Source organism: Scophthalmus maximus, chromosome 18 (genome assembly GCF_022379125.1).
Source record: "Scophthalmus maximus strain ysfricsl-2021 chromosome 18, ASM2237912v1, whole genome shotgun sequence".
Classification (NCBI taxonomy): domain Eukaryota; kingdom Metazoa; phylum Chordata; class Actinopteri; order Pleuronectiformes; family Scophthalmidae; genus Scophthalmus; species Scophthalmus maximus.
In genome coordinates, this window is record NC_061532.1 from 7,919,294 (window position 1) to 7,932,919 (window position 13,626).

The window sequence follows — 13,626 nt, forward strand, 5'->3', positions numbered from 1 at the left end:
AGATTCTTCTTTGTTGTTAGCGCACCGCCGCCTTGAGCACCGAGGCCCCAGAAAGTGGAGCAGCACAAAAGCTTTGATGTTGTATTGTCTGCAGGGTGCTGTAAGAGCTGCGGCCGGCCTTCTGCGTGGACCCAGAGCGAGACACATACAAGGCCATCTGACAGCACAGATAAGTGTCGCAGACAGACTAGAGCTGACACGTTGAAGCACTGACAGGCGTGTGTTCACACAGAGAGACCAGCACAGACGTACATGAGACAATGGGGTGACAGTAATACACTTTTCTTTATATCGTTCACTGACCAAAGGCTCATAAGTGACTCAGAGCTACTGATGTTAAGATTTCAGTTCCTGACCAACTGACTCGCCTGCTGGCTGCTGCTGATTCATAGCATCAGACAGAAAAATGGATAAAAACGGTTCTGAAAGACAAACTTCCTCTCAGGTTCTCAACAAAATTCTAAACAGATCATTTTTCCCCAGACAGAAGAACATGTATGTGGAAATTAGATATTTTCAGATGCATTGTTATGCAAAAACGCTATTACCAATCACTTGTTGTGCTGAATTTAAATTCCACTTCTGTCTGTTTTTGGCAGTTGGGCAGCAGAAGAGATGATCAAAGAGCTAATTATGTTTCACGCTTCAGGGGTTTGTCGTGTGTGTATTTCTCTCTCCTCTGAGTGTGTACGTGTTTTCTTTTTTTCTACCTGTGTTCCCCTTGTGAGTCAAAAGCGCATCCCTCTCCTCTGACAGCTTGTGGTTGTGCCGATCATCTCTGATCAGAGGAATGATGCGAGAGGAGGAAGTTTTGTGCAAACTGACAGGAAGTTTGGCACCATAAATAGAGACGAGAACTAAACGCTTTGACGCTGCGAGTTAGTTGGAACGAATGTGACTGGTCCAGGTGTGAGCAGACTCATGAGTGATGAAGGAACTGCGAGATGCTTTTGAAAGGCTTCCGTCTGACCTGTGTATTGCAGACTTTAAAATTTGTCCTATTTATGTTGGAGAGACAAAACAGCATCCCATTAACCCTGCAATGACCTCGGACCCAGAGAACAACTTAATGGGTCTGCTGTGTGTGAATTTTGTGATAATTTGTATTTATTTATGCAAACATCCAGCAGAGTGGATGAATATCTTTACCAACCCGCATTATTGTGACCTCAGACACACTAACCTGTTAACTAAACATGTCTGATGCTGACAAGCCAATGCAAAACATATTTATGGCATATTTCTAATATTATTTTGTGAACAATTTTATTTAAGATATAGAAATCAGGCTTTACAGGACACTCTGCCAATTTCCGGCTTTCCTTAAATGGAGGGTGTGTTGTTTGAGTCGAGTGGTCTGAGACTGAAACTCTTCCTTTCTGCTCTGAGCAAGTTCAGCACAGTCAGCAGTTGTAGAGTTCAACACCAGAGTCTGGGAGAAGAGCTGCAGCCATAATTTGCACAATGCCCACAATGCATTTCTCACGCTTCTCACTGTTCGTGTTGTGTTCAATGGCCTGTGGGTGTAGTCATCATTGTCTGCACTGTCAAGGTTATGTTGTGTTTTTCAGAGTAATTGAGAAATGAGATTATACTTGATCCTGGAGTGAAAAATAACAATGTGATACTCCAGTCAGAACAAGGGGGCGGGGTGGGAGGGCTTTAACAGTGAGCGAGCACCTTTTTACTCTTGTACATGATTGCCCTGCATCAATCGCCCTGCTCTGTGATTGGACCATTTCTGCAGAGGTGACCAGAGGAGAAAAGTATTCCCGAGCAGTTCTCTGAGATTTCTGTCAGCTAGAATTTACTGTTGCAGCAGCTGGTCATGGGCCGACCAAGGATGGCGGATTTAAAGTGTGTATCTGTGTCCTGTGCTTGCACACGTGTCTGCATGAGTGTGTTGCTGTCAAGGTAGATTCAGAGGCACCTGATTTATTCATGCACTGCAGAGCAACTGTTAATTTTTAACGGGTGTGGCGGGGAGCGATCTACCCAACAGCAGATTCACTACATTTGTGTATAGGTGCATGTGTGTATCTGTGTGTCCTACAACTGTCAGTCAGAAGAACTTGTTTTCTCCTTGCCTCAGCTTCTTCTTCTTCCTCTTCTCTACTCTCTCTCTACCTCTCCTCTCTGCTCTCGTCTCTCCTCTATACTCAATCTCCTTCTCCCTGTCTCCTCCGGTTTTTTTTTTTCCTGCTCAAGTCTCTTTTAGCACAAGAACCTCATTTATTCATGCTTCTGGGCCTCCGATGCCATTTTCAGCTGGTTGCCAAGATCTCCTTTTTAAAAATTAACAGAGTCGACAAGTTAAAGAAAATGAATTAAACACATAGTTGCCCGTCCGCCTCTCGAGTTGATTTCAAATGTGTTCACGTCAAAACCACTGAAACTCAGATAACACGGCTGAAGATAGTACGACACAACCTGAAAGAAAGTTATTTATACCTTCGTGCTTAAAATGCATGAAGCAGGGTAGTAGATGATTCCCACTGCTTTCATAGTCAAGCTGGTATTATTTCTTTTTAAGGTGCTTTTCTAGTCTGGTCCTTCTTGAAAATCCTATCTTCAGAAAGGATGAATGTGTTGCTGATTGTTCCTTATCGCACTGCCTACCTTACCAAGGAAGACATGTCTGAGTTATTTCCATTTCAGAGTAGAACTTTTCCCACAGCCAGATGACAAAATTGAAAATATCAGTGAATTTAAATCTCTTCTTTGCTTTCTTGCAAGTGTTAGACATTAGCTATGCGGAGATTTCCTAATAAGTACTGCCGTGGCTGATGGGATGTGATTAGGGGGAATCACCTAAATTACTATAATTCATCCTGAGCGAGTCCCAAATGTACCAAATTTCATGGCAGTCCAGGAAATAGTTGTCAAGACATTTTGTTCAAATGTCAACAACACAGTGGTTTCCCCCTTTCTTTCACTTTATATGCTAAGCTTAGCTGATCACCTCATCTCATCTCTCGGCCAGAGGGCAAATAAGAAAATTCCCCTGATGGTTGAACTGTGTTCACAGTATCCCTCAAATATCATCCTTTTCAACAAGTGTGATGCACCCCAGTCTCTCACTGTGTCTCATACTGCATCTAAAAGCCAAGACTTTCCCTCACTCTCTCTCTCTTTTCTCACTTCTCCCTGACGCAGCTCTTTTGCTAGGCCCCAGGGTTTGTTCCACTGATTTTAGCTTGCCAAAGAGGCAAAGACACAGATGGGACTCATCTTGTTAATCTCATTTGCAAGTCAAAACTGTTTCTCTGTTCCTACAGTACCCTGTGTTTGTCCTCCTCATCTCTCACACACCCTTGCACCTTGATTGTCTATTTCCCCCTTCACTCTGCAGCGAATATGCATGTCTCTTCTGCCCGTGAAACACATGGCGACGTTCATGAAACTCCTCGTTGTGTGTGTGTGTGTGTGTGTGTGTGTGTGCGTGTGTGTGCGTGTGTGTGCGTGTGTGTGTGTGTGTGTGTGTGTGTGTGTCTGCATTACAGTGAGGGAAGGTGAACATTTGTGGCGTCCCAGTGGCCTGGGGCTATGCAGTCAGTTGGACAAGCAGACATATGATGACACTGGAGTAAAACTGCCCCTTATAACTTGAGGGTATCGAAACTGACTGAAGAATACGAATATCAAACAGTGGGTTTTCCTGAAATCTGTTTCTTTACACACTGTCCATGATTAACTCTCCCTCTCTTCTTCTCTTTCCTCTCTCCTCTGTCTGTTGCTTCGACTCCCAGTGAGCAGAGCATCTGCCAGGCGCGGGCCTCCGTCATGGTCTATGATGACACCAGTAAGAAGTGGGTCCCCATCAAGCCTGGACAGCAGGGATTTAGCCGCATCAACATCTACCACAACACTGCCAACAACACGTTCAGAGTGGTGGGCGTCAAACTGCAGGACCAGCAGGTAACAGCCGTGACACACTGAGAAAAGATATGGGTGTTACTAATTTCAGCCGTGCAGTCACCTCAGAGAGAGATTTCATTGCTCTGCAGGACGACTGCAACATAAAGAACATCCAGACTATTTTAGATTGTTACTGTGTTTTCTTTTGAAGTAACGTGCATGAAAAAAAATGCTGCAGTTGTCAAAGTTTAACAAGGCAACGCATGTGCATGCGCACGCACGTTTGTGTGAGAGCCCCAGTGTTTCATTAAAGGTCTTTAGTAGTGCTAATCCCTCTCCGCTGTGACTTCACTGGAATTTTCTCCCCGTCTGTCAGCGTCTTATTAGCTCTCAGCTCTCTTACGTGAACGTTTGTGTTTATGTACGTGGTGATAAGACACGATAGCAATCAAAATCTGTCTCAAACTGACAAAATGGATTAAAAATAAAGAACAAAGAACCATAAACATAACATAAATAATAATGATATGTATGTTATACACATTTTATATTGTAGTAAAAATGACACATTTGGGAGCGCACACTTTTTTTCCCCTAAAAGAAGGCAGGGGCTAAATTGTCTGTTGCTTCAATAAAATGCCCCTGTGCCTTTGTACGATTGACTCTACAACAGTGACTGCTATATATGATGACTCATGATTTAAGATGCAAAAACAAATCCTATGAATGCACGTACAATCTGTTATCTTTGCAGTGGGACCCAAATCAGTTTTCCTTTAGTAAACTGCAGTTCTTTCTCTCATCTGCTCTCCCTTTCCTCGTCTCCCACAGGTGGTAATAAACTACTCCATAGTTAAGGGGCTCAAGTACAACCAGGCCACGCCGACCTTTCATCAGTGGCGCGACGCCAGACAGGTCTATGGCCTCAATTTCGCCAGCAAGGAGGAGGCCACCACCTTCTCCAACGCCATGCTCTTTGCCCTCAACGTCCTCAGCGCTCAGGATGGAGGTGTGTGTTCCCTCAGGGCATTGCACGCACTACACATTCCTACACACATGAGCACATATGGAAAAATGCTTTGGAAGCCTATTATGGACAATTGGAGTAAATGGAGTAGATGGAGTAACAGATCAGCTCACAGCACTCATACATACTGTGAACTCATGTCACCAAACGTGGCAGACACAGCTTTCATATCAGTAGATAAAGTGCTTGTTATCATTCTCATGAAGGTCCTGTTTGAGAACACTAAAAAGATAACTTTCTCAAAAATAGCAACTTTTCAAATTACTGTAAGAGATGTTAGTCGATGCAGTGATTTATAAATGTAGCCAAATATCAATATGGTGCACATCAGTAATGCAATAAGTCTTATGAGTTCAGCAGACCACTGGTGGATGTACGCTTATGTAGGTGTCTGGTGCTCTGACCCTCACTCATGTCATTATGAAACAAATATTGGAATATTCTGCCTCCAGACATGATAATGATGAGGAATATGTGACGAGTCAACTGATTTCGAGCATGAAATCAATTTGTTTGTTTGCTAATAATCTTTTCGTCCTTTCATTTCCTGTCACCTGTCCATCGTCTCCTATCAGCGTCTCTCATGAATATGAATATCAGCTTCACTTTGATCCCTAGTCCCTCTACTGGGCACTTTGGAATTTTAAGTCATAACATAGCAAATGATAGATAAATACAAATGCTCACCTACAGTGTCACAATAAGCCTTTCTACACTGACAGTTGTCGCAATTAAAAATGGATTAGTGTGCGCCGCTGCAGCCAGTCCCATCCAAGCATATCTGTGTTCTTTAATCTTTTGTCGACCGTTGACATGTCACTGTAGGAAAAACACAGGTGTCATTAATAATAGATGCATGGCAGACTTGAGCTCTTTGTGTATACGAGCGGGCGTGTGTGCATGTTTGCGCTTTAAAAAGAGAGAGAGACAAAATATGACAACTGGAGAGTGATAGAATTAGGGACTCGGCGTGCCTGTCATAACTCCAGCAGCAGCAGCAGTTTGTCTCCCCCTGCAGTCCCCTCAAGTCTCTTAATTAGAGTGAGTCATTGAGATCTCCCCTGGGTGCTGTGCTAGAGAGCAGATCTTTTCATCTGTCTAATAACATGGGACGGGGAACAAAGAGGCTCGAGTGACATCAGCCAAACACAAGTGCACGAATACACAGAGGAAGGACACACACACACACTTGACAGATAGATCCCCTCACTGTTACCAGCTTACTACAATACAGCAGCGACTCCAGCTGCATGGAAGGATACCATCTACCATCTACCATCTACACACACACACACGCACAAACACACACACACACACACACACACACACACACACAAAATGCATGAATAACTTTCATGTGCATGCATGTGTGGAAATGAGAGAGATGACAGGCGTGTGTTTTTCCCATTTTCCCATTTTATTTGTGCTGCAGCTGATTACATAAGACAATTTCACATCTTGTGAAGCGAAGATCAGTGCGCGTCGCTCTCTAAGGAGGCGTGCCTACACCCTCTAGTGGTAAGGAGGTCAGAACCTGACCTTTCTTCAAGAGCACAATACTGAGATTGTGCCACAAATAATTGGCAATAAACTCACAAAATATACCTGGACTTATACCTTTGCTTGTTTTCTTACTGGGTTAGTCATAGAGATATTTATTTTTACCCGTAACTGTGAAGATGTTGACCTTGTAAATTCTGCTGAAGTGTGTTGAAATAATGAACAGATTAATGTTTGATGATCAGCGGATAAAGACAAAAATAAGAGGTTTTAGGTTTAATGATTTTAATAAAGTATTTATACCTAAAATGTTTCCGTTACAGCCACAAATGAGGATTTTTTTATCTTCAATATTTCATGTCAACCCATATTAAGTATTAGGTGATTTGTGGCTGTTAGCGATACAAATCCACAATCTCATATCTCTTGATATAACAAAACTAATTCTACATTTCACAATTAATACTTTAACACCCCAAATGATCAATCTATTTAAAGTTTGAGCAAGCAGTATATTTTATAAATACTACACATTAAACCTAAATGCATGTGTCACGTGATTATCTTGGTCCAGTCATGATTGAATGAACACACCTGTGATAAAGTTACACACACACACACACACACGCACACACACACACTCTACTTTTTTATTAAACAATTTTTTGTTTTAGTGACATGTGATGGGAATATATGTCTTATATTGTTTTTGAAATTTGATAAAATCAATGATTCATTGACTCATCAAAGGAACAATTTAAGGATTGAGGACATTTTTGATGTTGGAAATTTGACACTACAAGATTTATTCAGTAGAAGCTTTTGATCATATCTTGCAATTCGTCAAAGTAGGTGGGGTTGTCTTGGAAATGTAGATGTTAACATCCCCATTGTTATGAGCACTTTAAGGTTTTATTGTTCATGCAAACTTAAAATTTTCATTCAAGGACTTCATTCTTGAACCTAGGAAAATGATTTATTGAGAAGAAAAATCATCAGCTTCAGCCATATTCTCTGTTTAAAGTGTTTATGTGACATTTTTACACGATACCTAATTGGACATTCCAGGGATACATGTGGATGAGCTTGCTGCAAAATGTGCGTGTGTGCGTTGCTGCACAGCCTACAGACAAACACGACCTTTTGAAATACTAACCAGAGATGCTCGCTGCGCTGCTGCTGCCGCCGCGAGGTGTGGATTACAGGAAGATGACAGATGATACAGTGGCTGGGTGGGAGGAGGGGAGAGAGGCAGGTGAGGCGGGAGAGAGAGAGGTAGAGGGAGGTGATGGAGGGGGGGGAAGAGGAGGAAGGGCAGCTGAAGGCTAGAGATGGTCAGCGGGGAGTGGGTCTGTCAGTGCCTCTGTGTCTGCTACAGTCGGTTCCTTCTCTTCAGCATGTCATGTAGGTAAAGCGCTGTGTAACTGTCTGTTTTCGAGCTTCTGTGTGAACTATTATTTGGTGTGTGTGTGTGTGTGTGTACTTTAAAAGTTGCTGTGTCCATTCCTGCAGGTGTGTGTGGTGTGACTTGCTGACTGGAAGGTTAGTCCAGTGCCATCAGCTGGTAATGTCATGGTCAAAGTTACTCAATAATCATAATGTTAATGAAGCCAACTTCATCTTGTGTTTGTGGTTCATAACACAACTTAAAGCATTGCAGTCTCCACATGAGTAGAAGTAATGTCAGCTTCAAATGTATTTTTGAAAAGTAAGGCCAGTTTACAGCTTTCTTCTTTAAATGCAAATAGTCACTACACATGCTTCCTCTTATGCTCATATATAAAGGGGAAATTGGTGTCTCAAAAATTAGTAGACTACTGTAAATATGAACGCTTCCTTTAGCTACTGTTACTCTCCTATGTCACAAATTCTTTTGACATTTTTGGGATTAAATTACCGTCAGACTCTATGCCCCTTTGTAATAAACGTCAACTATATATTGGTCCCAACCACTATGAATATACTGTGGTAAAAAAAACTGTTGTGGGCCTAGTAACTGCAGTGGCCAATGACTGTCAAATTTTAGTTGAAGGGAACAGAGAGAGACCAGACAACTGCGACAGACAGTCAACAGCATGAGGTTCGACTTAATGGAGACATGACCAACATACAGTCTACATTATTTGTGCCCTGTGCTAAGAAAGTCTGCATAGAAGATACCAGAATCCTAATTGGCCAAACAACTGTCTGTTTGAAGTAATTCTCATACAGTACATGGAAAACTGCTAGAAATGTGAATAAGAGACATATTTAGGTCTACCATAAAGTTCAATAGTTAGTAACTATCATTGATACAAAAAACTTTGAAACAAAGGTGAATATAAGCATAAGCAATTGAGAGAGAACATGCGGTTGTGTTTATGTGTGTGTGTGTGTGTGTGTGTGTGTGTGTGTGTTTGTGTGTGTCGGACAAGGTATCTGATAGAAGGTATGAGTAAGGTCTTCTGTTGTCCTGTGTTATTATTGGGTTTCTGTTACTTGATCAATGGCAGCCATTAGCACCATTGGTTTGCCAGAGAGTCACTTCCATTAGAGCTGTGAGCAGTGGAGAGTATCGCCAGTGAGCATCACCCCTGCAAAGGGCCTGAGTGTGTCGAGCTGTAAAACTTTGATGTACGGGACACCTTTCATTAGAAAGGAGGGTTAAAAATTGTCTTTGGAAGTCGATTTTAAATGAAACACCTCATTGTTTTTGTTTTGTACGCCCTACAACAATTCTCCAGAAGCAGAAAGAAATCATGAATCAACCAAACAAGAGTCTTTTCCTCCAACTTTGAAAACACATTCCTCAATAACCAAAAAAAGGCCGATGCCAAGGCACAAGTGTAAATTGTAAACCTTTCTCCTGAAGTTGTTCTCCGGAGGAGCAATGAAGATTAGTATTGTCCCAGAGGAGTTCAGTGATGTGAAAACGCTCACTGAAAACTGATGATCCACTCTGATTCGATTGTACTCCCCGAGCTGACGTCCTCTCGTCCTCATCTTATTTCTTATTGTGTCTTAAGTGAATTAAACTCCCTATCTGGCTCCGCATTTGCAAGGCCTCACATGTGGCCTTAATCAGATTACATCGCAAAAGCCTTGTAGCTCATATCACATCATAAACAGGAGCGGGAGATACTAGGGAGAGCAAGTCTCTGATTTCGAGCCTCCTCCCCTGTGATTTCTGTACATCAGTAAACTGACAGCTTGTTGTCAGCGACTTGACACCTGCAGCCAACAGTTTTCTCTGTTTCCAATTAAGTATGGTCTGCATGAAGAGAATATTTCAAACAGACTTCATTCACCTGCTGTTTTTACTTTCCCAAACACATGTCAGAAAGTGGCTTTTAATGCAGAATAATACTTATGGGTCTTTCATTGATTTGTGTGTGTGTGTGTTTGTGCTCAATATGGTTTTGAGGTGAATTAAACATGTCAAAAGACACTGATACCCACGTGTGCACGTGTGTGTCAGATGGGTATACTGTTCTCAGACAGGATTGAGAATCAAAAGGGGCATCACGTATCCCTAATAGAGCATTGTGTGTAACAGGAGTAAACTGAAAAATGACGGCAGCGCAAAGCACCTCTGTCTTATGTGCAGTAGCCTTGGATTGTGTTCTGCTTGCCTTTGACAGTAAAACAGGATGAATCAATTTACGTTCCTTTGCACAGAGTGGGGGATTGATATGCCTCTCATTTCTCATTTACTCATTATAGAAGAAAGAGGACATCATAATCGACTGCTGTTTAATTCCCTCTCATTTGGTCTTTAGTTGTCTTGACTGGCACTAATTTTCAATAACATCGTAAAGCTTATAATGGATTATTGAGGTCAGCTTTTCTTTATCTGTCTTCTTGTGCTTGTGTCTTTCTCCATTCTTCATTTCTCCTTCTGTAGGTCCAGCCGTCCAGCGCCAAGTCCAGAATGGGCCGACTTCAGATGAGATGGAAGCTCAGAGAGCAAGGTAAAACATTTATCAAGTGAGAACTGATGGGGAAGACGACTTGTTAGCAAGGAGTTGCCCACATCCAGGAGATATGAACCACTATTAGACAATTTCTCTCTGTTTTGGTCTCCACTAACTTCTGCAGGAAATATCTGTTATTTTAAAGCTCAAACGCTCAGAGATCAGATCAGATTTGATTGACGGTGAACTGAAAATGTAAACAAACAACCACACAACTGCCTTGGATTCAATTCAAAAGTTGAAAAACTCTGATTGGACAGAATTATGTGATCCACACGGTTTTCCAATTGAGCCCTGTCCACCTCAAACCACTGACAAATGCACAATGCTTCTCGGGTTTCAGTGCAGGTATCATGGCTCGTTCGGTTATCTCCCAAAACCTGTGGATGAACTTTAAGTGAACTCGGCCTGTAAGTGTGGTTAGGATTATGGTAGACAGTGCTGCCACGTGTGCCTGAACAACCTGTAACAGAGAGAGAACATAAACTGTAGCCACTGAGATCGGCAGCTGCCCGTGCTGACTGTTATTCCCCGTTCCCTTTCATCCCTCTCCTCCCCTTAATACCCCGTCACAGGACTAACTGCCAATGGACAAAGACAGTGAGCTTTAAAACACAATACAAACACAAGAAGGCCTTTTTCCCCTGAATCATAGCGGGAGAGAGAAGAATCCCAAAAATTATGGATAATGGAGTAGTATTTAAAAAACGATGCTTGCGGCAACTTCCATGGTTTACAAAGCAGCCCGCATTTCCTCCACTGTGGCTACCATTCCTCTTCCCCTCTTCAGAGACAGACTCAGACACAACTAGGTCTTTGTTGCTGTTTTTAAAGCTGCCTCATCTGTGCCTATTGGTTCATCCAAATGCCAAATGCCAGGGCTTAAGAGAACAAATATAATGGGAGTTACAGCTCAATCTGATCCCACGTCTGCTAAACTCTACCTCTGGCACAAAGGATTACGGTTGTGATTGTGACGGGAGACTGTGTGCTTATGTGTGTGTGCGTGTTTGTGTGTGTGTGTGTGTGTGTGTGTGTGTGTGTGTGTGTGTGTGTGTGTGTGTGTGTGTGTCCGTGCGCGTGTGTGTTCCCGTGTGTTTGTGCATGCCAGTGGACACAAATTAATTTGACTGAGCCCTCTCCAGTGGTAGCGAGGCGGTATTGCTCAGCACCACTGCTCCTGCTGTGTGCGCTGCTGTCACGTCGGCCAGGTTGCTGGTTCAGCACTTCAACGCACAGCTGGAAAATTCCACTTCCTCTCCATGATCTGTCTCCCTTCTCTCTCTCTCTCTCCTGAGTGGTGACACACATATGGCTCTGACATCAAACACAGAGACGAGGGGAGAGATGAGGAAGGTTGGAATGCAGCGGTGAGGTGGAGGGTGGAGGTAGATGGAGATGAAGGAGCGAGTGGGTTTGCTGTAATGGTAAAAAGGGGAAACTGTGGAGCGAAGTCAAAAAAATGATTCGAAATGGGTGAGCAAGTCTCTACAAACTACTCAAATCAAAGCTGCATACAGCATAGTGACAGAAACTGAGGAAATCATCCCACCTGCCACAATTTCAATGCACTTGTGCTCAAAATAATGAAGCCTTGGAAACTAAAGTTACCCTTGAAAAGCAGCAAGTTTAGTAGCAGTTTTAGCAAAGACGTTTCCTGTATTATAACTCCTTCTCTCGGAGTTGCAACTTTTTAATCAGGAGCTGTGAAAAAAATCATATGAAATAAATTCATGAGGGAAAACAAAATAATTGAATTTGCTCTTATCCTCACTATAATTAATGCTGTTTGGTCTCAAGCGGTGCACAATGGGTCGTTTAATTGCTAGATATTAAATCTCTATAAAATCATTGTGCTTTGGGCCTGCTGATTTCCGAAGTTTCCCAGTTTGGTTTCAAGGCAGGAGGAATTTTGCCCAGACAGATTTTTCCTTTAGGCCAATACAATGACAGACTAGCAAATAAGATGTGACGTTTGTGGTACTAAGAGACCCACTGTGTGTTTCCTCCCTGTCCCTTTAGGCAGATGATGGAGCAGCAGCAGCAGATGCAGGCACAAATGGAGCGGGAGCGACGGTCCTCCAACTCAGGTGCTCACACAAGGGCATTTATATAGAGAAATTGTTTTCTTGTTAACAGTGAAATGTGTTTTCTTCATTATCTAAGTGCCTCTGGACCCAGATACATGTGAGTGCAGGTGCATATGAACCCACCAGACTGAGCTTTCTGTATCTCCACATCATCCCAGGTTCTCCTTTCCAAGGCCACCCTGCTGTGCTCTCTGTGGCCACACCGGTAGTACCTCCGCCTATGAACATGGGTGGCCCTCCTCCTCCTCCACCGCCGCCGGGACCTCCACCGCCTTCAGCAGGGGCGCCCCAACCTCCTCTCCCACCGCCATTACCCATGTGCGGAGGGAGCCTCGGGGATGAGCCCCAAGCACAGACGGGACTCGCCGCTATGATCGCTGGAGCCAAACTGCGTCGCGTTCAAAGAGTGAGTGAGACGCTGATTCATCTCTGTGGCTTTTGATGTTTCCATGAAACTGTGCCACGGCGCTCAGAATATAAGTGGATTGTTTCCACCAAATGTGATTCATACTAAGTGTACATAACAGAAGTTAATCTCCACACCTCTCCCAGCCTGAGGACAGCTCTTCAAGCGCCAAAAACGATGCCAACCGAACAAGTGGGGGGAGCGTTGGACTGATGGAGGAGATGAACGCTCTGCTGGCACGAAGGTCGGAGCAAATAGTAGAGAAAACCACTAAATCATTTCATATCGATGTCCTGCAGCCATATGAGACAGCAACTGGTCATGGATGTCTTTGATCAATGTGTGGTTCAGGATCCATTTTTTGATTATTATTATCACAAACATGGGTTTAGATGAAATGCCTTGTTCTTATTTGAGGCTTCTTCTTTCCCCAGAAGGAAAGCGGCTTCAGAGAAGCCTGAGGACACCCAAAATGTGAGTGAACGGAGAACAGGGACGGTTTGTAATTCGTGTGGCTAAGGGGCTCACTGTCTGATGTACGGGGGTAATTAGGATGATGTCTGAGTTGGGGATCTTGATAATGTCGGTAGTGATTAGATGAGCATGATGATGATCACTGCCACTTAAGTTGTATCTTAATTTGAGTTATTTGCATAGTAATTTAAAAAACATTGTGGCTAACTGATGAAAACACAAGCATAATTACCACAATGAGGAAAAAAGTGATGTGCTTGTTTTGAGCAAGTGGGATAAATAAATGCAAGATATTATGCGTCACATGACAGAGTCCAT

The 13,626-nt window shown here is 43.0% G+C and overlaps 1 protein-coding gene across 4 annotated transcripts in view; it reads left to right on the top strand.

Annotated features, from left to right (window-relative positions):
- evlb (Enah/Vasp-like b) overlaps nucleotides 1–13,626 on the top strand; it is a 37,382-nt gene that overhangs the window by 20,773 nt on the left and 2,983 nt on the right. For 2 of the 4 annotated variants that reach the window (XM_035616979.2, XM_035616977.2), the window contains exons 2-8: nucleotides 3,750–3,918; nucleotides 4,690–4,867; nucleotides 10,269–10,335; nucleotides 12,361–12,428; nucleotides 12,587–12,834; nucleotides 12,981–13,078; nucleotides 13,269–13,308. In XM_035616979.2, the coding sequence (XP_035472872.2) occupies nucleotides 3,750–3,918; nucleotides 4,690–4,867; nucleotides 10,269–10,335; nucleotides 12,361–12,428; nucleotides 12,587–12,834; nucleotides 12,981–13,078; nucleotides 13,269–13,308 (868 nt within the window). Of the gene's footprint in view, nucleotides 1–1,704; nucleotides 3,613–3,749; nucleotides 3,919–4,689; nucleotides 4,868–10,268; nucleotides 10,336–12,360; nucleotides 12,429–12,586; nucleotides 12,835–12,980; nucleotides 13,079–13,268; nucleotides 13,309–13,626 lie in introns of those variants that run through there. The other 2 variants (XM_035616981.2, XM_035616978.2) reach the window with 2 other exon arrangements.